The sequence below is a fragment of the Dromaius novaehollandiae genome, chromosome 16 (genome assembly GCF_036370855.1).
Source record: "Dromaius novaehollandiae isolate bDroNov1 chromosome 16, bDroNov1.hap1, whole genome shotgun sequence".
Classification (NCBI taxonomy): domain Eukaryota; kingdom Metazoa; phylum Chordata; class Aves; order Casuariiformes; family Dromaiidae; genus Dromaius; species Dromaius novaehollandiae.
Window position 1 is genome coordinate 4,792,639 of NC_088113.1, and position 27,005 is coordinate 4,819,643.

General features: G+C 50.2%; 1 protein-coding gene across 2 annotated transcripts in view; it reads left to right on the top strand.

The window, feature by feature from the left end:
* Positions 1-951: 951 nt before the first annotated feature.
* The window catches only part of LOC112983172 (rho GTPase-activating protein 39-like), a 68,289-nt gene continuing 42,235 nt past the window's right edge, over positions 952-27,005 (top strand). Inside the window, exons 1-2 of one of the 2 annotated variants that reach the window (XM_064521337.1) lie at positions 952-1,146; positions 22,029-22,145. In XM_064521337.1, the coding sequence (XP_064377407.1) occupies positions 1,136-1,146; positions 22,029-22,145 (128 nt within the window). In that variant the 5' untranslated portion in view covers positions 952-1,135. The remainder of the gene's footprint in view (positions 1,147-22,028; positions 22,146-27,005) is intronic. The other variant, XM_064521338.1, reaches the window with a different exon arrangement.

Here is a 27,005-nt window from a genome sequence, read left to right on the forward strand (position 1 = left end):
CGAGCACGGCCCCGGGCAGCACCCAGCGTGTCCACACACCTGCGAGAGGGAGAGGTGGGCGCTGTCGCGAGCGCTCTGTCCTGGGTCCTCCCCGGCTGCTGGTGCCATGGATTTGTCAGCTCATCATCCTCATGTCGCTACCCTTCTCTTCACTGGCTGTTGCCCAGAAGCAGTCTTCTCTTCTCCCCCTGCTCCTTTTCCCAACCCAGAGGGCCCGATGTCTCCTCCGTCTCCGTAGCTAAAGGAGACCGGCAGACGATCCCACACTATCTTCCCCTGGTTCCTGGTGTGCAGCTGCTGGTCGGACCCAGGCTAAAACTAGCCCCACAAACACAGAGGGGGAACAAAGGGCTGGGGTGGCAAGAGGACAGGGCCACTCGTTCTCTACCTGCACCGGGAAGCTCCGGATGGAGCCAACTGCCCAGTTATGGCCTCTGCCGTGGCTTGGCAGACCAGGCGCAGGGCTACCCGCGCCGCTCCAGAGGCCCTGTGGCGCTCGCGCCCTGGGGGAGCGACGGGACGAAGGCCCAGAGGAACCACCTCGCTTGGGAAGCGCCGGCCGGCCCGGGAACGAGCCCGGCGTCGGGGCCTGGAGCCACCCGGCTCGCCAGGCCGCCGGCGCTGAGGGCTGCCCGCCCGCTGGCCTCCCCTCGACGGGCCGAGGCCCTCCGCAGCCTCCCGCGCTCGGCGCTGCCCCGAGCAGCGGCTGGGGCGGACGGGCCGGGCCCAGCCGCCGCGGCGGGGCAGCGACTCCCGTGCCCGGCGGCGCTGCCGGGGCCGGCGCGGTGCCGCCTCCGGAGGCCGCGGCCCGGCTCCTCCGCGGGCCCGGCGGCTCCGCCGGGGCTCGGGGGCGGCGCGAGCGCCCGCAGACGCCGCCAGGGGCTGCCCGCGGGCCCCAGGGCCGCGCCGCGCCGCCGCCCGCCCCGCCCCGCCCCGCCCCGCCCCGCCGCCCGCTGGCTGCGGCGCCGCGGCCCCCAGCAGAGGGACCCGGGGAGCGGCTGGGGGTCCCGGCGGCTCTGGTGGCCGGGCGGGGCGGGGCCGGGCCGGGCCGGGCCGGCGGCATCGGGTTACACATCCTGCGCCGCCGCCGCGGACGGAGGGAGCGAGCGAGGCGGGCGGCGCGGCCGAGCGGGCCATGGCGGAGAGGTGAGTGCGGCCGCCTCGCACCTGTTGAGGCGGGCGCCGGGCCGGCGGCGAGGCGCGGCCGCGGCTGGGCGACACCCGCGGCGCTGGGGCGGCCGGGCCGGGCCGGGCCGGGCCGGGGCGCGGGGGGCTTCCGCCGCGGGGCGGGGGCGGCGAACGCGGCCGAGCTTCCCGGGAGCCGCCGGCGCCCGAAACGTCGGGAGCGAGTGCTGCCGCGCTGCCTTCTGCCTGCTCGGGGCTGCTTTCGGCCGCCTTTTGCTACTCGCTTGCGGGGCAGGGACTGGCTTTGCCCTCCCGCGTCCCCTCGGCTCCCCGCTGAGATGGGCTCCCCGCGAGGCTGAGCGCGCCCCTGAAGCGAGCGCGCGGTGCGGGCGGGCCAGGTTGCGTACTGCCTCGAAGGGCTGATGATAGAGCTGGCTCCGAGTTTTGCAGAGTTTGCGCGACTGCCTCGGTCAAGCTGGCCTCGGTCTATACGGCGTTTTCAAGGTAAAGCAGACGCTAGAAGCATCTCCGTCGCGAGGGACTGCCGCCAGCCTGTCCCACGCCTTCTGTCCGTCCCCAGCGATGAGCGGTGAACCAGAACCGCCCTTTGGTGCTGCACCGGTTTCAGGCCGGGCTGAGCCCAGCGTGCAGGCTCTGGGGTGTTCTAGGTTGTTTTATGGCGCTTAGAAAGTACAGCTCTAATACAGCAGTGTCCTGGTCAAACCCAGGAACGCGTCGTTGCGTTTGGTTTGCTGGAGAGGGTTAAGGAGGAGCGGGTTAGCTCCTCGGCTGGAAGCCTGTGGGGAGGATCACCTGCTGCCGGCGTCCAGGTAGCCGGGCCGGCTCCCCAGACCGCATCGTGCTGCCAGCGACCAGCGGCAGATTTCATGGCTCCTTTGAATAACCCCATTCAGAAAGATTTCCTTCGGCTCACTGTGCCGTTCAGTTTGCTGGCCAGCAGTGGCTGAATAAAGTTTTATTCCGCTGGGAGGAAGGTACAGAGGCTGGCAAAAACACTGTCTTCCAGGCAGCTGATGCCAGTTGCCTCTGCATTGTTTTGCCAGATTTTTTTTTTCCATCCGTGCGTGAAAAGCTTAGGACGATTTAACATTCTTGCGAGCCCAGCTCTCCCCAGGGGCACGGGATTTCGACTGCCTTCTCGCTTTGTCTTTGGGGCAGAGGAGGGAGAGCCGCGCTGGCGTTCTGCCTGGTGGCTCTGCGATGGGGCAAGGAGGTTGGAACCACTGTTAGTTGTTTCTCCTGATTCTGAATTTTCTTCTCCTGCCTCTTCTGCATCTCTTGCAGCAGACTGCAGTTTGAGCTAGGCTGCAAGCGCAGCCTCTCTTGGGAAGGAATATCCCATCCTTTCGAGAGTGGATGTTGAATACCAGAGTGGATCCAGAGCAGAATGGTTAGTACATGCTCTGAAATCTGCCAGCAACAGCAACTTGTAGCTGTTGTTTCTGCCTCCACGCTAGTGACAGCAAAGGACATTCGCTGCTCGGAGTTCAAGGTTGCAGGTTGTTCACTTCAGGGGATGAACTGGACAAACCGATAAAGCAGCTTAGATTTTGGGCTATCCTGCTAGGCAGTGCAGCCAGAAGCTGTGCAAAGCTTCTTGTGCTGGATTTTCCCTTGCTAGGGCGGTGTATCCTCATTGACTGTCTTTTTGGTGTTTTTTTGTGCTTGCTCTTTGCTGAGTTGATGAGATGGCTCTGTCCTATCAGTTGGATCTAGGCTATTTGAAGTGATGCTGAGATCACAGTGGATTATAAGAATGCAGATTTCGAAGCCAGGTTTTTGGTTAAATAGCTCACATTCTGCATTCACAACAGGTTTGCTTAACTGAAACAGATGTGTTGGCCTAAGTTGTAAGCGCATAAGCTACAGGAAAATCTAAGTATGTTGGCCTGATACTTTTTGTAAGCGGGAGAGTTTTATGGCCATCCTTGTTATACAAAAGCCTGCTTTCAGCCTGACAGTTGTTGGGTCTGCAGCTGAAAGCCTTGCATAAGACTCGCACATTTAACGTGCCAAGAAGACGTGGCGAATCTGTTTCACTTAGAGCTGTCGTAGTTGAGGGGCACGAGAGGCAAATATGGCCCATTCAACTTATATACTTGGTCTCCAAAAAAATGTAATGTGCCACGGTGCAAAGATGAGAGAATGAGAGACTCCTGTAAGGAACTGTTCAATGGGTAAGAAAATCTTGCGCAGTTCAATGTATTTGTGTCTGAGCTTTAAGGCACTTTTTGGATCGGTCCTGATGTTCCTGGGGTGCTGACTTTACCTGTTTGCAATAGTAGACGGTTGCCCCAATTCTGTAAAGTTCTGTGTGCAGGGGAACAGCTTTTTTTCCCCATAGAGCAATGGAGAAAGAACTAGCAGCACTGTGAAAGGGCTGTGGGAAGGATTCGTAAGGTCTGAACTAGCTTTAATGGCATTGCTTTTATAATTACAGATAAGGAAGCATATAAACTGCTGTAGGAGTCTGGCTTTTTGGCCCATGAAGTTTTTTTTCTTTTTTCTTTTTTTTGCCAGTGCAGCTCAATAAATGCTATATGTTAATGAACTCTTTCCTTGAAGTCACAAAAGGAAATATCATATATATTTCTTCATAGGTAAATGCACTGGTAAGGATACTACTTGGTTGCCATTTTATCTATGGTGAAGAAAGCTTTTCAGTTTGGACCTGTCATCCTAATAGCATGTTTGGGATACTTGAATTAAACAGCCTTGGAGATGGGTACTGAATATACCTGTTCAGCGGGAAAACTGGTGATCTGGTTGCTCTTTTCCCGTAGTTAATACAAAATGTAAAGGATTCATGTGCTTTATTTTCTGCTTATAATGATGGTATGACTGAAAATAAGAAGGCCCATAATTTTGTCTTTGAATCTCAATGCTTTGAATATGAGTTTGTTGCCAATAGTGAATTTAATCCATCTTTGTCCGAATAGTAGTTTCTATGTTTTGGGTTCTCTTTTTTTCCCCAGAGGCTTTAATGTAGGAATGAGTGAAAGCTTCCACAATACATCAGCCTGCCCCAGGATGTCTTATGTCTGAACTCAGTTGTGGCTTCCCAGTAACGGGGTGTTTGGCTTCTAATAGTACACAGGAATCTTCCTCTTGTTTCATGCAGATCCCCGCGCGGATCCTCTGACCTGGGTTCCTGTGGCTGGTCTGGTTCACCTTGCTCCTAACTGGCTTAGATGAGGCCATGAGTAGATGCCTTCTCTGTAGCTAGCTGTGAACACAAGGACACGCTTCTGCTCCCAGCTTCTCCTGCGCTTGTGTCTGCTAGTTGAGCCTATTCCTAGCAAAGGTTTCTGTTTATCTTTCCCGGAGTACAGATGTCAGCAGAGGTAAGTGCAGGTGTAGGAGGTTATCAGCAGTCTGACCTCTGCCACTCGCTCCTGCAGGTCATCACTGCTCCGTCTAATCCGCTGGTGTAGCGACTCGCGAGAGCGGCGATGCAATTTTCTTTGGGTGGAATGGTTTGGGGGTGAAAGACCAACTGGCTTTACGTGAAACTGGGAGTGTGTTTTCACCCCAGCAATTCTGCTGGCAAGTTGAGGAGGCAGTAACTTTTGGCAGAGGAGTGGTGACGCACTATGGAGGGCAAGGTGGTCATCTTTTCTGCCAAGACTTCTGTATGCTTTTTAAGTTGCCCTTATCAGCAGGACAGGCATGGCCTGGAACTAGATCCTGAGGTGACGCCGTGTGTTTTGTTGTAGCGTTTGCCTCTGCATGCAGATAAAGCCTAGTCGTTGAGCAAACGCCTTCAGACACACCAGGCTGTTCTGATGGAAGCTAATCACAAGTTCAAAGGAAAGAAGTGGCATTTCCTCCTTTTCTGTAGTCTCCTTTCCCAGTGCTTCCATTCCTGTTGTGCTGCCCAAAGGCTTTCTTGGTGGATGATGCAAGTAGGAGGAGGTGTTTACAAGCTTTCATGAAATAAATACGTCAGAATTTGAAATGTTCCATTTAGGCTCCATCAATCCTTTCCAGGTAAAACACAATTACCTGTGCCTTGTTGTGACATGCATGCATTCGTGTTTCTTTAAAAAGCCCTCCAGGCAGAGTTGAATAGTGAGCAAAGTACCTTTTATTTGTAATAAATTCCAGCGCAAACATTGGGATCTGGTTTTAGCTGGATTCATAGAGGGTTTCTGAGCTCTGCTGCCATTACTTACGTATTTGATGCTGATACTAATTTCTCTTTTTGTTGGGATGAGCAGAAGGGCAGTTCACCTGTAGGAAAAAGGCTTTACTGCTCAAGCAATTTCTTGCACTTTTTAGTAGTTCAGTCATGAGTATTCACTAAAGTAAGTTCTCTGATCATTTTTGTCCATGTCCTGGGGAAGAGTAGTCTTCTACTTTGGGAAGCTTCTTAAAACAGTTAATTTGTGGAGTGGTAGGAATGGATTAACTAAAACAGCAGACCTGAGATCCATCTGGCTGTTGCATCTGGAACTAGACATTGTGGTTTAAGAGTGAAATTTTTTTGCACTTGGTCTCTTTCCTGCATTTGGTCTTTCTCTCATGGGAGAAGGGGAAAATACCATTCTTTGGGATATATTCTCTCATCCTAATCACTGTTCCAAGCGTCTGAGGTTACTCATTTGAGGAATAACAGAGTTGTTATGTTTCCAGCTGAATATTGACCAGCAAATTCCAGTGTAGCTGGTGTCAAACACATCCTGAGATCCCCCAGGTACTCCCCCAAGCTTTTTTCTTTGTGCGTTGTGCATACCCACTTTTTGGGTATACAATACACAGAGCTGGAAAAGTTTTGGGAAATATAATGTAAAGAGGATGCTGAAGATGTAGATCTTTATTTGTGGTGAAGCACGGGAGACCGAGAGCATTCCCTGATCCCAAATGAGAGGGTTGTGCGTGGATCGTGTGATAGCTCCAGGAGCCGGCGTGTGTCTGGCCTTCCGCAGCACCGTGCTTCAGGGGAAGAGGAGGGGATATAATGTTCTTTGCAAGGTACCCAGTGTCCTGGGTAGCACCTTCTCGGACTTTGACATTCTTGACTTTTGAGAATTCTTCCTGAAAAAACAAGCGAGCTGAAAAACCGAAGCCCTGGAGATTCTGAGCTTTTTTCAGGCTCCTGCTTCCTGCTGGGCTTAGGGTCTTGCATGCGGTTCCACTGAGGGCTGTATGCTGCAGAGCACTGGGGAACTAAACTAAAGAAATCTAAATAAAATAATTCATTGGCGTCTTTGTCACCTACCACAGGCAAATGAAAAGCTGGTTTGATGCAGAGGATGCATTTTTCTTATTGCTCTCGTATTCGCCTCATGTCTAGCTGTCTGACTTGGGTTCTCACCGTGCTTTGCTTTCCACGGATGGAAAGTAGAGTGGTAGGAGACAAAATGAAGATGACAGTGAGTACCTTGTGCTCCCCAGACTTGCTGTGCGTTTCTGTTTCAGCTCAGAGCTCAGCAGTCCTGGGCCCCTTTCGACTAACCTTTTTCTTAGCCACAGGGTTTATGATCTACCAAAAACAAACAAGTGAAGGGAAAAAAAATGCGCTGGGCTCGTTTGTGTGTGTAACTTGGCAGATGTGGGACACTGCCATAAGGCACTTTGCTTTGGCAGATGGAGCTGTTTCCTACCTGTGCAAACAACCTTGCTGCGCTTACTGCTTGGAAACCCATTTGAGGAGGAAGAAAGGTTCGATGGAGTGCAATGCTTCCTTCGAGGCTCCTGCCCACTCGTAGACGTTTTGAACTGGTGGTCCTGGGCCAGTTGCTCTCTAGCAGGGGTAATTTCTTAGTTCTGTAAATCTGTTTTTTCTGCTTTTTCTGTTTTTTGTTTGTTTCGTGGTTGCTTTTTCTCTTTTTAGCTTTTTAGTTTTTCTTTCCAGAGAAATGACAGAGAGACTTACTGTCTTAATCCTCAGTGATACCAAGAGAAGCCCTATGCAGTGCTGTCTGAGTTGGGAACAAGTTCCACACATCCGCTTTAATCATGCGAAGGCCAGCTGATTTTTTTAATTTCTTTTTGACTTGGAGGCAGTGCAAGGTGTTGCACGCAGCTTCCCGTGTGCAGCAGCAGCCAGGACTGGGCTTTTTTTAGAAGATGGCTGAATTATCTTAAAGTATTTTCAGTAGCAAGGCGAAGTCAAAGCAGAAGTTGTAATGGGAGTCTTCGTGGCATGGATAACTGAGTGGAGACCCGGGGAGTGAAATGGGTGAGCCACGCTACGTAGTGTTACCTGGAAGGATGCCCTCTTCATGCACGTGCCCCTGCGGAGGCTGTGTTCAAACAGGGTTTTGGCTGTTGGCTGCAGCTTTCTGTTGCCTCTGCCTCTCGCTTTAGGGGATGGCCGGCTCTCCTTTCTATTGCAGGGACCCTGCCACCAGGTCCCGGCAGCGGTTTGCTGCTACCGCTGCTTGCGCCAGTGCCTGTTTCTAACCCCTCCTAACATGCTGCCGTAGTCTTTCCAGCTCCGGGTTTGCCTCCCTGTGTCTTTTTGGCGCAGAGGGGGATGTAACAAGCGTGGTGTGTTTGCAGAGGCTGAGCGAGCCACGGCTGGATCTCACTGGCAAGAAGTCGCACCCCATAATCCAAGCTCCGAGTCGCCCTTATATGTATTTAAACAGTGACTAAGTTCCAACTGCTAGATTCATCATGGGTTTGGTTTCTCATAGACCAGTAAGTGGTCCCACTGTTGTGGTCCAACGACCGTCTCCACCTCATTTATATTGTAGTTCTTTGGTAGTCCTTTCCTAGCTATGAATATCTTGATAGCTAATCTGGTATCCGTCTGTGTACCAGTGGCACTGTCTAGCTCTTTGCTTCCTCGCTACTGTAATTAGGTTTGGGATGTTTTTAGGCCTTCCAAACATTGCTCTGAGCTTCGGTGATCAGAGAAGCTCCAAATGTTTAATGAATTCTTATCAACAGCAAGTGAAGCAAAGGAATGTGAAGGAAAGAAGCAAAAAGAAGTGGCGAAAGAAAGGCAAATGTGCTGTGAGCTTAGCGTGCTGCCTGGAGTGAGCCTGGGGAGCTGGGTGTATGTTGAACATCACAAGTGCTGTGCGCATTATAATAGGGTGGTACTTTTTCTTAGCAATTTATATCCCCCTACTATAATGGATAGTCTTGCTGTGATATGACTGAATCGTGTTTAGCTGGTATAGTAAAATGACTGAAGGAAGCGGTGTTGGAATTTGAGCTGCAGCTCTGTGCTTCGGTCTGTGCTCTGCTGTCACTTCCCCTGGGCTCTCGCTTGCAGTCCTGCACTGGAGTACAAATGGCAGGAGAGTTACCAGTTCAGCTTGGAAACTCATTAGAAGGCTTTTCAGTGAAATAAAAGTATTTTAATTTCCTTGAAACTGGTTTTAAAATCACTGAAAACATGAGGGTGAAAAGCAGGACCTCTGCATTCCTTTCTGTACTGTGGATTTAGAAGTTACTGAAGCCATGCCTGCTGAGTCCAGTTACAGTGTGTTCTATCAACTGGGCCTAAATTCACTAGAAGCTATAATTTAAAATAAGTCTAAAACCCAGGTATGAGGTTCTGGATGCTGAAGACTTTTACTAGTCTAAAGTAGAAGGCTTTTTTGGAATGGCAATACCAGAATGGTTTTGATCGTAGAAAAGGTTCTGTTTAAACCAGCAGACACACCAGTCACTTTTGCCAGTGAATCTCAGAACAGGATGAGCTGGCATAGCCATATTTAAATTGAGGCTTTTGCATGCTGAGGAATGTCTTTCAGAAGTCTTCTCTTTTGTCAACATTATTGGATTAAGTGAAATTAAATCATCTGCACAGGGATTTACAAAGTTTTTTTTTTTTAACTTGCTAGTCTGTGTTCATTTGGCTGGTGTGCTGGCCTGGGCCTTGTTATTCCCAGTTGTATGGAAAAACAGTAGCGTGGGAGAACTGGGAACCAGAAAGAACGGTGTTATTTCTCCAAGCCGGAGAATCACTTAGCCTTTTTTCAAAACAGAGCCTGGCTCTGTCTCTGGATACTGCAGGTCTTTTCACTTCAGGCATCTTCAGAGTACTCTTGAAAAGTAGCAGTGGGACATCCTGTATTGCAGCTGGTGGGGAGATTTAGGGTGACCCAGCATGCAGCCGTGAACTAGCATTTAGAGCAACTTAAATGAATGGTGCTACATACTGTAATCCAGCAGGCTCTTGGGAGGAGTCTGAAAGGTGGATCCACAAGCCAAATCCACGCTTTGCACTGTAAAAGCAGGTTGCTGCCCAGACTTTTGAAGTTAGGTCAACATCTAGCTTAGTCATGCTGTGCTGTCCAGGACACGTAGCGTCCTAGAAGTGTTCTCCCATCCTGACGGTGAGGGTGAGAAAGGTGGTGATGTTCTGCGCAGGATGACGTTATGCACTGCCGTGCTCTTTTGTCCTGGCTCTGGCCTTTGTGGGACCCTTCACCAAAATGATTCGGTTCATGAAACCAGCCGAAAACCAGTCGCTTTTTAACTTAGCAAGCTGAATTAGCTCAGCACGGGATCTGAGGCACACCAGTGTCCTTGTGCGATTCGTGCTGGGGATGCACTGCGCGGAAAGAGTCGGGGGGAAAGCAGAGGGGAAGCCACCCTCCCAGCCGCAGCGAGTTGGTGGATCTGCTCCGGTTTCTCCTGAGACGCCATCCTGACCAGTCGGGGAGGCACCCTGTTCACACCAGCGCGCTGGGGAGGAGGGCACGGCCGGGTAGACGTGTAGCTGGCAGCATTGCTGCCGCTAGCAGCCTGCCAGGGCAAAATGCGAACTGCTGCGTGGGAGCCCTTACGTGTAACTCACCTGTGTGTCAGACTGTAACATACGGTGTGTGTTGCTGGTTTGCTCAGCTGCAGATATCAGTGTAGTCTAAAAAACAGTGAATTGAGGGCTGTTGGACAAGATACGTTCTTTTTTAGAGAGCTCTCGTGTGGCTTCTGAGTTTGCTTTTTGAGGGGCCTTGCAGAGACGTAGTTTTTTTGCTATGCAGTTGCTGCTTTTCTAACCTCCTCAGCCAAAGGCGGCCTTGAGAACTGATTAGGAATTTTCGTAGATATGGAGAACAATTGGCCATATACTTGGGTGACTGGTAATTTAATTAGAGAAGGTGTTAAAGCCGCTGTTAAAACTTTGAGTGCTGAGTAAGAGCTCTCCTGTGAGGGGCCGCTCGTGCTGGCGCCGGGAGGTTACCATGGGGTTCTTCTCCCTGTGGCCCATCAGGTCAACTTTGGTTGCAGTACCGTAGAGGTGATCTTGGGTCCCTGGTGGAGGCTTTGACCTTAAATGCCAAAATCCCATTGCCAGAGGGGGAGGTTGGAAGAGAGCTGCTGTGAGAGCTCCCTTTGGTGGTGGCAGCAGGGTGGAGGAGATGGAAGGAGCAGTGGCCTCTCGCATGAGGAAGGGTCTACGGGAGAGCTGTGCCAGCCCCGTTGGTGAATCGGTGGTGTTTTAAGGAGTGAAGTGGCTCAAGTAAAGGAGGAGTGGTTTGAAAGTACTGTGGGAGGAGATAAGGGCCTCTCTTCTCCCGTTTCCCTTCCCTACCTCCTTCCCCAGCAGCCTCTTGCATGCCTTGAGCTGCAGGGGAAGGGGCAGGATCCCAGCTCTGCTGGACCTGGCAGATCCAGCCCTTCCCTGGCTGAAAGAGCAGGAGGACAAGTGTTGCTGGCATCTTCCTTGGAAGCAACAGAGAACCACACGGATGGGAGGTAGGGTCGCTTGTTCAGGTTGCTCTTGTTGAAACAGTTCCTGCCATATCTCCTTCAGCATGAGCGAAGCGATCTGCCAGCTCTGCCGTCTGCCCTCCTGAGGGCTACGGCTGGATGAGCTGGAGCAGGGAGAGGGGTCTGTGACGCAGATAGCTGCGGGAGCTGCTCGGGGGAGCACAGCGTGACGGGGTTACCAGTGATGTGCTTTTTCCTGTTCTGTCTGGGAAGCTTCAGTCTCTGCAGCTCGTAACTCTTCGACGTGCCCCCCTGCACGGGGGCCTCTGGGGGTGCGATCGTACGCTCTCCCGGCAGCGTCAGCCACCTGGCACCGCGCGCGATGGCTTAGCACGGGAACCTGAGAAATCCCTCTGCCGCGCTTGTGTGGTTAAACTTTATTTGGTCTTGGATGGATGAAATCACTCTCTTTTGTCTCCTTTTGGATAAGGGAAGCTTCTGTTGAGCTGCATGAGCTGTTTGTATGTGGGGGAAGGAAAAGCAGTTTCAGTTGCAAGTTTTTCTGTAACCCTGGTGTTTGGTGCGAGGCGTGCTTGCTGTGCGCTTAGAGGGGAAACTTTATCTTCAGTTACTTTCTCTCCCTGTCCCTGTGGTCTTTAAAACATAAAGTGAAGATTGCAGGCTAAAAAAGGTTGAGAGTTTGGTGATCACCAAATAGCTCAGTGAAAGAGCCCATAGTTCAAATCAAAACTTAAAATAGGGTCACATTCAGCAGCTGGAACATTTGCTCCTGCCTGGCGTGGAAGATCCGGACAGCGAGCTATGTTCTGGGGTGTAATTTGGGGTTTCCTCATGCACTGGAGGCTCTTTGAGCAAGAGCACGGCTTCCTATTTGAGAGTGTCTCCTGATACCATGTACATCTTGTACTCTGGGGGCTGAAATAAAATAGCCCCTGCAGCTGACCTCGTCGGCTAAGTTACTTCTGTCCTTCAGCCTCTTCAGTGTATGCAGTGCCTGCTCAGAGCAGAAATTCAGACCCCCAGAAACGGCACACCGTCTGCCTTTTGGAGGGGGCAGGGAAGGCCATGGGTTTAATTAGTTACCTAACTAGTTATTAGTTACAGTGATGTGTGGGGATGATCACAGCGCAGCAAAACTTTTAATGAGGCTGTCGGCAATGCTGCTTTTTTGCCCTCTGCATCCCGGTTGGACCTGGGTTGGAATCTGCACTTTCTGTGGACCGCAGAGAGGATTTGATGCGCTTACAAATTTTGCGTGAATTAACTGGGTTCCCTCTGATATTGCCAGTGTGTCACCGAGCTTTCCCTCTAGTGCTGTTACCTGCCGTAGGAAGCTGCGCTGCTTTGCCTATAGGGCTAAAGCTCTAGACCCTCCCCGTGGGGGCATGGTGGGGCTGTTTTCCCTGGAAAGGACAAATGGCGTCTGTGAGCATAAAGAGGTTTTATCGTGGTGAGGCGTGCCTGTACGAGAGCGTGGCTTGGTCCGTCAATCCCTGTGGAAGAGCATCCTGAGCGGAGCTGCTGCTGTTGTGTGGGCTTCCCATAGGGCAGACCCCTTACGTGGGTCTGCAGACGAAGGGATGCACGAAGGCTGCTGGCTGTGAAAATTGGGTACTGCTGGGGGATGTTCTGCGAGGCCTTTTCCAGGGCTGCAGCCCTGTCTGGGTAGAGCTTTTCTGTGTGGTTCAAGATGAGGAAGGGTATCGGACTTCATCTCTCTCAACTTCACGCCTGCTAGACCGGCTATGACAAACACGTTAAGAAGAGTAATGAACAGCTGGGAGATGCAAACCCCGTTTTTTGCTACGCTGCAGGCCAAAATCAATCAGTGGTTTTTTTGAATTCAAACCTGTCACTGAATAAAGTGGTTTTGCAGTCTGTCAGCAACTGAGCCCTGTGTCTTATCTCCTGCGGGAGCCCGGCAGGAGCTGTGAGGGCCTTGACCTTGGCGGCAGCTCTGTATGCTCGGCAGTGCTGAATGCACAGGGGCAAAGGTCCGGGCCGTGGCTCCTCCTGGGGAAGGAGACACCGTCGAAGGACACTGCTCCCCGGAGGCCTTGGCTGTCCTTTAGTGTGGCTCCTGCCTTCCTCCAGCATCTGTGGAGGAAGCCTGGGCCCCTCTGCCTCTAATCTCAGCGTCTCAGGAGGTGTTTTGGTCACATAATGTGTATCCCGCTGCAAACCCCTCAGCTTGGGCATCCAGAAACTAGGAGTGTGTAGTGACCTTTGAAAACTCTGGTTTAAGCAACGTTCCTGGCTGGTGCAGTTATAAGCAGGGAGGGACCTGCTGCCCCGGGGGGTGCCTGAGTAAGGGGTCAGGCTTCCCCCGCCCCATTTTCACTGTGCCTTCTCCAGCGAGCTGAGTCCCGTCCATCAGATTCACAGAGGATGAAGTTTGGGGTTTTCTTGTTCCTGGACACATGTATTTCAGTGACTGGAAAAGTCATGATAGCTCAGAGCCTGTGGATATGACAGGGTCTTTGTGACTGGCAGCTTTAATAAAATTCATGACACTTATGTCTGCCCTACGGCAGAGCTGGCCTTTACTTCTGAGTCTTCTGAAAACGGCCTTCTGTTGTTTTAACCTTTAAAGAAAAGCCCTGATGTTTGTCTTGTAAGACTCTGTCCCTCTGCTAAGGAGAAGCTGAAAGGCTTGTAGGCAGTATGGAAGTTATTTGGTAATGACACTGGCAGCTCAGAATGAATAGATACCTCCACCAAGAAAAGATAAACTTTTTTTTTTATTTTTAAAGGTGGTCAGAAAACAAAAGTAAATTGACAGGGAAAGAAGGCTGGTGGGAGAAGGATGCCTGTCAGAAAGATGAAGCTGTATCCAAACAAGAAGACAAAAAAGATGCTCATTCCAGCAGATTACCTGTAAAACCAAAATAAGTCAAACATATGACTTTGGAAAAATTAATTTACCAAACATGAATCACTTTCAAATGCAGCAGAAACCTTTTGGAGAGACCACAGCAAGAGAGATTGGGGTGTGAGAGGAAACCAGAGAAGAGGCTGTCACAGAAAATCTAATCCATTTTTTGACCATCTTGACTGCTGTGGAGGAGCTTCCCAAACTAGAAGGTCTCCATAAAAGAGCTGCCTGAGAAGCTGTCTCAAATTGAAGGTCAATACAAATAGTTTTAGAGCAAATGGAGGAACTGATAAGAAATTGTTGGGAACAGATACTTAAAGAGTGCTATAGCATCTTAAATCTGAAATTGCTGAGCTACTTTGTGCATCCTGTTACTTAAAGTGCCCTTCATATCGGAAAAATTGAAGGTGGCAAATGTGATGGCATTTTTTTTAAAGGGATGGAGATCTCAGGGAAATCTGGGAGCTAAACATGAGGTGGCCCAGTGTCTGTGCCAGGCACACTGTTAGAAAAGGGCTGTAGAGAGGATACTGGAAACTACAGACCCGTGGGTCTGACCTCCATGCTCTGACATGGGGGAGTCTGTAAGCAAGAACGAGGTCACTGAAGGCATGTACAAATGCAGTTTGTTAGAAAAGGGCCAGCAGGGCTAGTGTAAAGCCCAGCCCTGCCTCACAGGCCTGCTGGAGCTTGATGAACACGTGGGTAAAGGGACCAGTGGATGTAATATATTTGGGCTTTCAAAGAGCCTTTAGTGAGGTTCTCCACCAAAGACTGTAAAGCAATTTGGTTTCCATGGGACTAGAGGAAAGGTCCTGTTATAGACTGAGAGCTGGTTAAAGCATAGGATGCAAAAAGCAGAGCGTAATGGTCATTTTTTCAGCATGGATAATAGTTGGCAGTGAGGCCTGAGAGATTTGTGCTGGGACTGGCTGTCTTCCTCATCAGTGCCCTAAGGCATAGGGGGTGTGCGATGAAATCCCAAAGTTTGCAGATGGTCCTAAACTCCTTCAGGTAGTCAGATACCTCCCTGAAAGTGAGGAACTCCAGGAGGACCTCACAGAACTGAGTAGACAAATAGGTGGTGGATGAACAAGCATAGGTAAACGTGGGGTAACTGTAGGGATAAATGATCCATCCCAGGCCTGTAGGATGCCTAACTCAGAACTGGCAGCTACAGCTCAGGAAGGATCTTGGAGTCATTGCTGGCAGTTCTCTGAAATCGTCAGCTCAGTGTGCAATGGCAGCCAAAAAAGCCAGTGAAATACTGATCACCACCAGGAAGGGTGATAATAACAAAGCAGAGGACGTAATTTTGACCCTGTGTAAAACCTTGGTGCATCCATCTCTGGGGGACTGCATGTGCTTCTCGATTCTGCATCTTGAGTAGGACACAGAAGGGTAGGAGAGAATACAGAGAAAGGTAATTAAAATGATTGAGGTCTGGAGTAGCTGTCTTATGAAGGGAGACTAAAATGTTTAGGACTCCTCAGTTCGGAGAAGAGAAAGCTGGGAGTGGGATATGATCACTGTGTGCAAAATCACGAAGGCACTGATTAAGTTGGATGTTATTCACCAAGCCTTGCAGTACTATAACTAAGGGCACTTGGTGAAACTTGTAGGAGATTGGCTTAAATCAGCTAAAAGAAAGTACTTCTGTTTGTTTTACAGTGGGTGGTGAACATCTGGAATCTACTGCCCCAGGAGGCTGTGGAGACAAATGGCATCAGCGAACTCAGAAAGAGTTTGGGCAAATTTATGGGCAACAGGGCTGGAACAGATGCTAGAGAGAACAGGCAGGGATGTACCCTCCAACATGCATGATACACGTGTCGATTCTGGGGGAATAAGAAAGGAAATGAACAGAGGATATGACTAGGTTTCGTGTGCTCTGTCTGATGAACCTCCCCTATTGTCACTGTTGGAGACAGTGGATGGACAGTTGGTCTCTCCCAAGAGGCATTTCTTACATTCTTGCATGGTTCCAGGAAATAAAATTGAAGAGGCATGTAGATAAATACGATGTGTTGGGGAAGACTTGGCATGGTTTTTGTAGAACTAAATCAAGCCGCACAAATCCATTGGTGCTTGGAAGGAGCTTGCAAGCCCATGGGCAAGGGTGATTCAGTCGAATGGCCTGGTGGAGTTTTCAAAAAGCTTTTGGCAAGATCCTGTCCACGGGCTCTCAAAGAAACATCTGTTCACGGGACGCGTGGATGAATAGATGGTTAATAGACAGACAGTAAAGATTAGGAACAGACCGTCAGAGTTCACGATGGAGGGGAGTTGCTAGCGGAGCCCTGCAGAGGTCTGTGCTGTTCAGAGTGTCATGACACAGAAAAAGCGATGCCGGAGTGGCGTTTGGGGAAGAACATTCTGCAGTTGGCACGTCCAGTGACGGACTGCGAACAAATGAGAAAAGATGTCCTGGCTGCGCTTGTTCGGGACTGAGATGGTGGGAGGAAGGGGACAGGCATTTCTATGGAAGTATCAGCTCAGTGTTCAGTAATGGTGGAGGAGGGAGATAGGACATTGTGAGCAGCTAAGGATGGAGCAGAGAACAGAATGAAAATGTCATGACACCACTGGGCGATCTGCTTTTGTGCTAAATATTATATGTTGTTCAGGTTATCCCGTCTCCTTGCTCCAAATTGTTGGAAGAAGGATGTATGGCTGTTTGTGCTCTTTTAGCTTTTTTTTTTTCCTCTTTGTGCCTTATTATTTTGCTGTTGACTGGTGCTAGATACTGGGGGCAGATTGGGACCGTCTATGTGGACGTCTGACCAAGCAGGACAGTTCTGATATAAAAATGTTGAATGTTGTCCAGATCTTTGCTCCAGTCCCTTGACTATGCAGCCAAAGGACAGAGACAGCACTGCCACCTTTGACACCTCTCCTGGCAGTTTTCTGGATTTGCTCTTTTTTTTGTTGTTGTTGTTGTTGCTTTCCTTAACAGCGTTGAAAGTGAAAAGTTCAGTTTTGGATTGAGCACAGCCTAATAAATGCTTGGGTTTTTTGGTGAGAGAAAACAAAAGCAACTTGTTTTGGGCACCAAATCAAAAAGTAAATTGTTCTCACACCACTGTTCGCTGTTACCATGTATAGCAATTACTGCCATGGCAACAGATATTCTCAAGATGCAGCCAAGACCTTCCAGGGCTGCAACATAACTTCTGATACTTACTCATTGTGATGCTATTAATAACTGTGTTTTCTCCCCTTGTAGCCAGGAAGTTTCTTCTTCCTCATGTACTAAGTGTGAGGGATAAGCTCATTTTAAATCAATTGTGGGGAGAGGTGACACTGGGGATTTCCTGAATTTTTTTTTGTTGTAGAGATCCTGTCTAGCTTTGCCAGCTCTGCAGCTACCTCCTTTGCTGCGCTGAGCTGGACTATGTCTATTGTGCTATTTATAAGAAAGCTCAGTCTGATTTTTTTTTTCTTTCTTTCTTTCTTGTCCTTTAAAGCCAGGGCAAACAGATGACATACGTTTGCACTCCTGATTATGCACAGAAGCTGAAGTATTTATTTCAGGCTGACTTGGTCAATGAGAGAACCTGCTGCCAGCTAAATATGGTCTGAACCAGGTTCGGTTCTGTAGCATCTCTTTACCTTGCACCTATCTCCCAGTCATTTAAGCAGGAGAAACCCATTCTGTTCAGATTTGAAATTCATCTGTTCTTGAAAGTGGTTGAATTTAACTTTGTTTAAAGTCCACAAGTACATATTCATCTTTTTCCCAGCTGCATTGATGTATCTCTGTGAATTGCCTTTGGGTTGGAAACATGTCCGAAATGCTCACTCTAGCCAGGTCTTTTGGAACCTGGATTGGGACCTGTGGAAAAGGTGAGACCTGTGCTTTTGCTTGTGCCAGCAGTTCTCAAGCCCAAGAAGCTGTTATATAGTAAGATGGGGTGCAGATCGGGTTCAGAAGTCCATTCCCAGCTCTGGTTCTGATTTTACACAAATATGTTCACTCTGCAGTTGTCCAGTTTCACCTCTCCAGAATAATGAATTTAACCAGCCGACTGTTCTCTTCCCCCTGAGAGACTTCATTTTTCTTCTGCAGAATTTCAGCTATTAACTTGAAACGGCTCCTGCCCCCTTTCCTCACAAACTTGAGAGCTGAAAGGAATACACTCTATCTGAGCACTGGGGCTTTCCTTATTTTCCAGAGGTCCCAAGTCTTAGAACTTCTCCTGACACCGCTGTCTCTGACATCCACCCTTTCCCAGATGGTCATCTCCTCACCCTGCTAGATTGATAGCCTACCCTTAAAAGCAAGTGAGCGAGAGACTTTACTATCAGTGAAGATGTGGAATCTTTCTATTCTACTCCCTGGAGAGGCTGTAGAGATGAATATAAGCAGTGCAAAAGCTTGGTTGAACGCAAGAAACAATTTGGTAACGTCTATGTGGATCTCTGCAGGGAGTGACTCTATCATTTTTTTTTTATCGCTGCTGTACCTGTTTCTCAGAAGAGACGGTTTAATGCGATACCACTGGAAATGCTGCAAAGGTCTGCAATTACTGTACAGTCAGTACCGTGCACTGTGGAAGTTCAGCCTTCTCGCAAGTGCTCTGCTTGCTGAACCGTGCTGAGAAAGCAGCAGCTAACAAAGCCCAACTATTTTTTTCTGGACATTTGCAAAAAAACAATTGACAGGCTTTTGAATTGGTGGCTGAAATATGGATATGATTCTCTAGCGTCTCGTTGACTCTCAGGAAGGTTGTTCTACCTTTGCTTCTATAACATGCTGAGAGAAAATGTGGATTTTGATTTTTTAAAAACCAAGCGTGCTTTGTTCCAAAATGCAAGATTGCAGAGATAAGTTCAGTTTTAAAAAGGCTGCAACTGTGTTTTAAGGCAAAGTAGAGCTACACAGTCTTTGTTTCTCATTAAAAGCGAGTCAGATCTTGCTAATAACAAAGAACCAGAACTATACATAACTATCTTTTTTTTCTTTTTTAGTTCAAAGGTGTTGTTATGGTCATCGCTGATCTTACTAACACAAGTATGTAAAGAGGAAGCTGACATATGGCTCATGGAATATAATACTCCTGACCAGAATTTAGTATTTTTGGAGATCATCAGTCAGGATAAGAATCTCTGTTCACGACAGCATCTAAACACACCTTTCCTTTTGGAGGGAGGTTTTTTTTTTGGTCCATGGCTTATTGCCTCAGGATTAAAAGCAATGGAAAAAATCAAACATGGGCTGTGTCTTTCATCCTAAACTTCTAATTCCTTCATCAGTAGGTGAGTTAAAGAGACATTAGGTGGCTTGAGCCTTGCAGGGTATGTGCTGAAAATTAGGTAGTTGAGTGGACCACACAGTTTAAAGGAGGAGGAGGCCTCTGTGAGGGACCCGATGCTCTGAGGTCTAGCTCACTTAGGGCGTTGTTACTCTCTCACGTTTGATGTGCTTGTTGTTCAGCGCTTTCTGCAGGCAAAACGAATGCAAGAAATTAATTTCTCATGGAAGGAGGGGTTTTGGCTTATTGTTTTATGGAGGGTTTATGAACTTTGTGGTTGAGGTTTCCAGCTGTTTACTTACCACTTCTTCCTCCTTGCCAGAGGAAATTAATATGTTTGGCCTGGAGAAAACGATGATGCCTGTGAAGCAGCTCCTCCGCATGGAGTCCTGTAGGGATGCGTTTCCTTAGGGCAGCAAGAGGAGCAGATGAGAGTTACCCTTTTGCGGACCCTGTGTTTCCTCTCGCCTTTGACTCATCGCCAAATTCCTCTGCCCTCCCAGCACTGTAGCGGTTAACTTGAGTCATGCTTAGCGAGCTTGGGCAGCTAATACTTTCAAGAGCTGCTCTGCATTTGTTCCTACTTTGTTTTTGCAGCAGAGTAGCCAGAGACAGCTGCAGCTGGAGAGATTTGCTGAAGAATGGAGTGGCCTAAGAAAGTTGTGATGAAACACTGTTATCTTTGTTTTATATATTTAGCCGCCAGTGTCTTGTGGACTTTGCTAGCTGAGAAATAACCAGGTCCCTTGCAAACCATGTCAGTGTTTTGCATGAGTTTTCAAGGGACTCTGTGTTTTAGCTAATAAATGACTGGCAGCCCTTTAAATGTGAAGAGACAGAGGGCTATTATTTTGCTAATACCATGTGTTTAGGAATGTTGCTGCTTCAGATCTGTAGCTTTGCATACGTCTTCTGGAACTTAAAAAGCTTTATGCTTTGCGATCAGGCTGTTTATACGGAGTAAACAGCTGGCACCCTAAGTAATAGTGGGCTGTTTGTGTGTAAGGCCCTGAATTGCAGGTGCTCCACCCTTTAATTACAACCTTGATCTGCTCCTGCCTCCCACCTCTGCCAGCCCTTGCACCTTCTTTAGAAAAGTTGAAGTAATAGAACTGGGATTTTTTTTTTAATGGTCCCGTAAAGTTATTTTAGACTCTAGTAGGTGTTTAAAGAGTTCCTCTTAATTCCCTTCACTGGGTGTTCTTTAGGGCAACCGGTCGGTCCCGACTGACCTGCTGCTGGGTTTTCCTCTTCTGTTTTTTTGGTAGGTTTATTTTATAGTCCTCCCTGTCTTCTCCGGTCTTTGCTAACCTCAGTTGTTCAGAAACCTTTGTAAATGTTTTCATCTTGTTGCTCGTTGGTACCTTGGGTAGCAAATGGATGTCTCCCCGCCTAGCCTAAACGAGCCTCTCGCGCCTGGTTGTGGCCTCGCCTGGTGGCTGCTACAGGCTTTCTGTTTCCTTTCGTGAAGATGGTGCAAGTGCTGTTCTTGCTTTTCCCCTTCTATATGGAAACTCCATGGCCTGTAACACTGCCTGTAGCACTGAAACGTGTGTGTGGCCTCGCGTGGTTGGACTAAGCGCAGGGGCGATCTCTCCGTGCACAGAAATGCTGAAACTCAGCCGCGCAGTTCAGGGCTGCCGAGTCCTGTTCCTCGCGCGGCTTGCAGCTTGAGTGATGTGGCCTGATGCCGAACCGTGACAGCAGTTGCTGGGCTTGTGTTGGGCGATGGCTTTTCCAGACCAGCCTCTGATGGTGGGGCCTGCCCATTCCTGGGCTGCTCTCCCGTGTGCGCCCGTGGCGGAGGCGGCAGCTGCCAGCCGGCCGCGTGCTCGCCTGCCCTGAGGCCGTCCTGGTAGTGCCGAGAGGAAGCCCTGGACTCGCCGCTGCTGACATGCTGAGCCGTAAAGAGGGCACCTCGGTGCTGAAGCAGCTGGGCGGCAAGCTAGATGAATCGAGACCTTTGTCGGTCATTCCTAGCATGTCAGCGAGGGTGGTGAGTGCTGCCATGGCCTTGAAATAGCAGGGACATTATTTATGTGACATTACTTGCGTTTGGCTTAGGGAGAAGCACTTAGGATCTGTCGCTTCTCCAGGGATCCGGGGGTTTTGCCCGTCATCCTTTTGGCAGGTGCAGCTCCTGTGCCATGTTTCCTGAAAGCTGCGGCAGCATTCGCGTGCTTCCGTTGGCCCCAGTGCTCATTTTCACTTGTGCATTACAGTCGGGTAAGCTGAGCCTTCCTAGAGCGTGCAACCTTGTCTGTGGTAGGAAATTTAGCCCTGCTTAGGTATGCTAAACACTCGTTCTGGTTGCTGATGACAGGCGGCTGTGACTTGGAGGTCCATGGAAACAGGGACAAACTGCGTTCACTCTTCTAGTAGTTAGCAGTGGTTTAAACGTAGCCCAGTGGTGAAGGGGTTAATTGGGAGTGCGGGAGGCTTATGTTCTGGTTCCTGCTCTGTCCCTTCCTTTCTCTGTGTGTCAATCCCCTTGACAAAACAGGAACCATCCAGTTCTAGTTGTAGGGTTAAATATATTCAGCCTGGGAGGCTCTTAGATGCTGTGGAAGCTAAAATGCATGGGCAGATTCTGTAAAAGTCTGAAGTGCCAGAACATGCCACCTTAACGTAGATAAAGTCCAGCGCTGGTCCACCTGGAAAGATGTCTCTTAGCTCGGCGTGACCCAGGAAAACATAAGGAGAAAACTTGATGCATGACCTTGGGTACCTGGTTGTGGGGATTTGCACGCTTGGAGCTGGACACAGCCTGGCTGGTGCCGCGGGAGGGCAGGTGGCCATCGCCTGCGGCTGGGCACATCCTTGCGGAGCAGCCGGCAGCCGCTGCGTGCCTGGCTGGGGCAGGCCTGCGCCTCGCCTGCGGACTCGCCGCTTCCTCCAGGGAAGTCGTGCGCAGGAGGGATGAGACAGTGCCCTGTAGGTCTGCTGGCACCAGCCACGCTCACACTCACTGATGCGTGCTTACGTCGTATCTGCTGGTATGAATCCTTCCTGAAGCTTTTCCTGAAGCTGTTAGGAGTGAGGGAGTGGGGTATTGCCTTCAGGGGTGGCAGAAAGCATCAGGCTGTTTCCTTCTTTCCTGAGCTATTTAGGATGCAAGAGTGGAAGTTAGCACCAAGGAGGTGCGAAGGACTCTGCCTGTATGCCAGATGGAGACAAGACAGGATGCCTCTGAGCCAGAGTTGGCAGAAGATACTTGCTTCGTGGAGGTCAGTCATTGCTGAAATTGCAGGTTGTCCTACAATGCACTGCCCTAAGCAGCTATGAAGTGTTTTCTCTCTAGGGTGTTGTTAAACTTGAGCTTTCTCCGTATGGATCCTGTTTGTTAGGAAGGACAGAGTCTGGCTATAGGCTTGTCCTGTATTTGTTTCGATGGGTATGCAGTCGTTCTTGAAGCCTGATGCTGATTTTGCTCCCAAAGTCCCGGGGCCTGCACCAGACCTGAAGATGTATCCTGGGCTTGGTGCAGCCTGTGGGGTGGCCCACGGGCAGGCAGGCCGGGAGGACAGGAGAACTGAGCTGTGCCAGGCTTCAGCTCCTGTACAAGACGCCTGGGTCTGCGAGCTTCACTGGGCAGGGACCATCCTGGCTGGCAGTAAGTGTCCCCTGCAGCTGCCTCCCCTCCAGCAGATGGAATTTGGATCGAGCTCTGGATCCATGCAGCACGTTTTGGAAGGAGGGAGAGGGGTTGAAAACTGCCAGTACATTTTTCTGAAACTCGTTCTCAAATGCTCAGCCCTTAAAAGGAAAAACAACTCTGCTGTAGCTTTTGCTGAGCTTAGGAGGTGCCGCTGCGTCTGGGGCAAAGCAGAGCTTTAGGGAGGCTGTTTGAAGGTTAGGTCTTTCAGCCGTGCTCTGGAGTCCAAAATGAAAACTCCAGCCGTTGTGGGGGAAGAAAAGCAGAGGATGTAGTGGTAGCTAGAGAGGCAGACATTGTCTGGGCAGATCCTGTGCCCCAGAAGACCTGTCTCACTGATCCTGTGGTCTGGGGCTCAAGTTCCATGAGCAATTTTGCTCCCCAGTCATGTAATGCTCCTGAGTCATCAAGGACAGTTACCTAGAACAGGCTTTCCAGCTGGATCTGTGTACCAGGCTAGCTTAGGGACCCTTACTAAGAGCAGAGAGTGCTCTTAGAGAGAGAAACTTGACTCTGCAGAGGAAGGATGGAGGATGGGATGGGTGTAAGCAACACTGCTTGAAGACCTTGCATCTTTCCGTGGGAGAGTGTCCCTCTATGCTGTCTGCTCTGCACAACTCCTGGCAGCGTTGGGTTTGCCCGAGGGCAATTTCAGGGTCTGTTAAGTGGGGAGAAGGCATCGGAACGAGTCTGGCACCGGGCTGGGCTGCCTGTTGGTCTGTGCAATTCTGGTGGATGGTGCGTGGCACCGTGTGCATGGACTGGGAGCAGGGAGGTTGGTGCTGGTGGGAGTTTCTGTGCTGCCCTCCATTTTCCCTGTGAGATAAAGTGCTCTGAGATGTATCCCCTTATGATTTAGGTGCTGGTGTCAGTGTGTAGTACCTTGTGCCTTTGGCCCTGTTCTGGGCTTCGGCGCCTGCTCTCCTGTGGGGAGGATTCCCCTCTGCCCTCCCCTGGTCCTCTCGTGGAGACCCCGGGAAATCCCAGCTGTGTCCCAAAGGTGCCTCTTTTCTTATTTCTTTCTATCCAAGCCTGGATCTTGGAGGAACCTGCTGCTGATTTTGACTTTGAACCACCGGGACCTCTCCGCAACGCACCTCTGCCCTGACCTGCTCCGCCGCAGTGGGGTCTCAGTTCTGCGCTCACTGCCGGCCACGGACGGGTGCTGGGGTCAGGCCGTGCCGTGAGCGGGAGCACAGCGCAGTGGCACGAGTCTCCAGTGCCCACGTGAGCGCTGGAGGGAAACCCGCGAACGCCAGTGCGAACTGGGGCTGGGGAGGCACAAGACCCAGCTGGGGCTGAGCACGTGCAAGACCCCGGCGGGTTTCTCGGCTGGCCTCCTTGGGGCAAACCTGACGTTCTCAGGGCGGTGCAGAGCCCTTCTGCCTTGTGCCGGTGCAAGGGCTCAGGAGGGGCTCGAGCAAATGGTTTTGAGCAGCCATCTTAGAAAATACCACTTTTTTTGTTGTGTTCTGTTTAATTAAAAGCTCCAAAGTAATGAGAAGCTTTTTGTGATAGGACCTTTCCCAGGCAGAACATGCTGTCTCTGACTTCCAGCCCACCAAAATCTGGGTGCTGGGCTTTTTTGTCCCCTTTTTAACTGTGTTACTGGTGTGAGACCTGCTCTGGCTTGGTGGATTTTGCTTTCAAAGTGCCTACTGAAGCTGAGCATACGTGGTGAGGCTTTGAGCAATTACAGCCATTTGTTCTATATTTTCACAGTCTGGTTTGTCTCCTGCTAAGCAGAGGTTGATTTGTTTGCACAATGCTTATTTTCGGAAGCAGGAGAGTCTTTTAGGAGCAAGCTGACATATTTATTTTAGTTCCTCTATAATTTTTGCCAGAAGGATGCGTGTGTATTCAAAATAAGTCTATATATACATATATATGTGTGTGTGTGTAGAGTTTTTTCTTTTTTAGATTTAAATTACAGCTTTGCTGGGCTTGGCTGAGAGAAGGCAGACAGTGAGTAAAGAATAAATTGACCGAGTCAGCTGGCAGGATTCGCCACACGGAGCTGGTGTTCAGAGACCTTCTTGGGGGCCCTCTGCAGCTCCAGGATACGGATTAGCTTTACGACCTTGCCCTGGCTTTGATGTGCAAGTCTGGGCAACTTAGAGCTGTCCAGGGGTTGCGCTTTATCGGTCAGCAGCTGTACTGAGCTCTTCAGAAGGTTTTTCTAAGGGGAGTCTGCTCGATGGTTTGCTTGGGCTCTCGGGGGTGAGCGGGCTTGGCCTGGCTTCATGTGCCCGCCTGGTGCTGGGGTAGCTGGAGGTGGTACCTGCTTCCCAGTCCCTGCCTAGCTCTCGTGGTTTGCTTCTCAGGCCTTTCTGTGGAGGGCTCGGAGCTGTAAACACTGCTTTGCTCTCCGTAAGGCTGCTTTCGGCTCCCTTTCCTGGGCCCCTCATCGTACGCTCTGTTAGCAGCAGCTGAAGCGCTTGGGATGGAGGGCAGGAGATCTGAATTCCCTCTCTCTTTAGGACAAATCATTTCAGATCCCCGTCCCTGCTGCTGGAGCTGCGTCTGTCGTACTGAAAGTCGGGCAGCCTCGCTGCAGCTAGTCTCCCAGAGGCCACACGAAGCATTCCTGCCTCCGCTCTCCCCCGGCTGGTGTCGCGGCATGGGGCAGCAGGGCACGCGCGCCGTCGTATGCCTCTTGCCGAGACCCGTGAAGCAGCTCGCTGACGTCTGTGCTGGGGCACCGATGGGTATGTGCCCGTCGCAGGCAGCCGTTTGTTAGCGTGGAGGAACCCTGGAGGTCACAGGGCTTCCCAATTCTTCAGCTGTATGGTGAGAAAACAAAAGTCGCAACATAAATGTGTCACTGGAAGAAAGCAGGAGACAGCCAAGGGCATTGGTGGTGTCTAAAATCCTTTCATTTGCAAGTGTGTATTAGGGAAAAGCCCAGCCGATCGCAGGAAGCAGACTGCGCTGTGCAGCAGGCTTAAGCTGCCTTTGGTGTATGGCTGGGCCAGGTGACAGGCTTGAGAGTTGTATTTCATGCTCGCTCTCTCTCGTGGCCAGACTCTTAATTCCTGATCTTCAGGGAGGACGCCACTTATTAGGCACCTAAATGGTGACTGCATTGGCACATCCTCACTTACATGACCTCTGATGGGATCTGCCTGCTCTGGGACCCCACAACCTCCTCTGGCTTTGCTGAGATGTCAGCAACCCTGACTTGGAGGCAAAGAACTGCAGTTCAGTTCTCCTTTGTGCAAGGACATGGCAAGGTGGCTGTCAACATGCTCCTGGCTTTGCTTGGCAATGTATCCGCATGCAGTGCATCTGCATTCATGGCTGGAGGCAGCACTGCCTGTGGCCCAAAGAGCCACAGTTAATAAATGCTAAGAAACAGTGACTTTTCAGAATCACAGTTCAGGTCTTTTGTGAACCTTCTGCTGGTTTTCACTGTTTGTATTTTAGCTTGAAGGAGGGCTGGTAGCAACGTCTTGCCCATGCAAGGTACAGAGATAATATTGATGCTTCCCTTCATGCTCCTAAGGATCACGTTGGCCCATGGCTCCTGGAGTTCTTCATAGCCACCTACGTTTCGGGAAGGAGTCAGCCGACCTCTGGGCACAGCTGTTGTTCTTTGATTATATGTGACCTGACGTCTGACTGCGTTCGGATGCCTGTCTACTGAAGGAAGAGCTTAATTTCCCAGGTGCTTTTCTTTGTTGTGTGGCCATCTCTGAGCATGCTGCAGACTCCCTTTGAGGACGTCAGTCTTCAAAATCACACCTGATATGGAGTCACATTTGGCAAAGAAGGACATGCCACTGCCCCATCTCCCTCCTGCGCTTATCGCGGAGAAGGGAAGTTGGGGTAGGAGGTGGGATCCTGGCTTGGAGCAAAGACAACCGGAAGTTACAATGTGTCAAAGTGAAACGGGAGATCGGGACATGAGAGGAAGAAAGAATTGTGACCCCTCTCCTTGCAGCACTGCAAAGGGATTTCCTGATAGCTTGGCTTAAAATGTCCCAAAGCAGAGAGTTCCCACTGCTTCCCTTGAGGGTCTGTTACCAGGAGATATCATCAGCAGATAAATGCTTCCTCGAGTTTGTACTCGTGTATAAGCTGAGCAGCACATAAGGCTAATAAGCTGGGAGAAGGCTTCAAGCAGAGGACTGGGTGGCAACATCATGTTGGTCTAAAGCTGTAGGCACTGCATTCTCGTACTGGTGGCGAGAGGTGCTGCGATTACCCCCTGTAGCACACGTGGAACGTGTGTGGCTCGTGCATGCTGCCTCAGTAGCTTGCCGTTGGGCAAAACCGGGTTATTTCCCCGGAGCAGAGGGCTTCTTCCCCAGATGAACGAGATGTACAGCATCCAGCCTTCGGGCCACACAAGCCTGTTCCAGTCCTTTGAGAGCTTTGTGATTTCATAGCGTTGTCTTTGCCCGCAAAGCTGTTGAGCTGTTATGCTCCT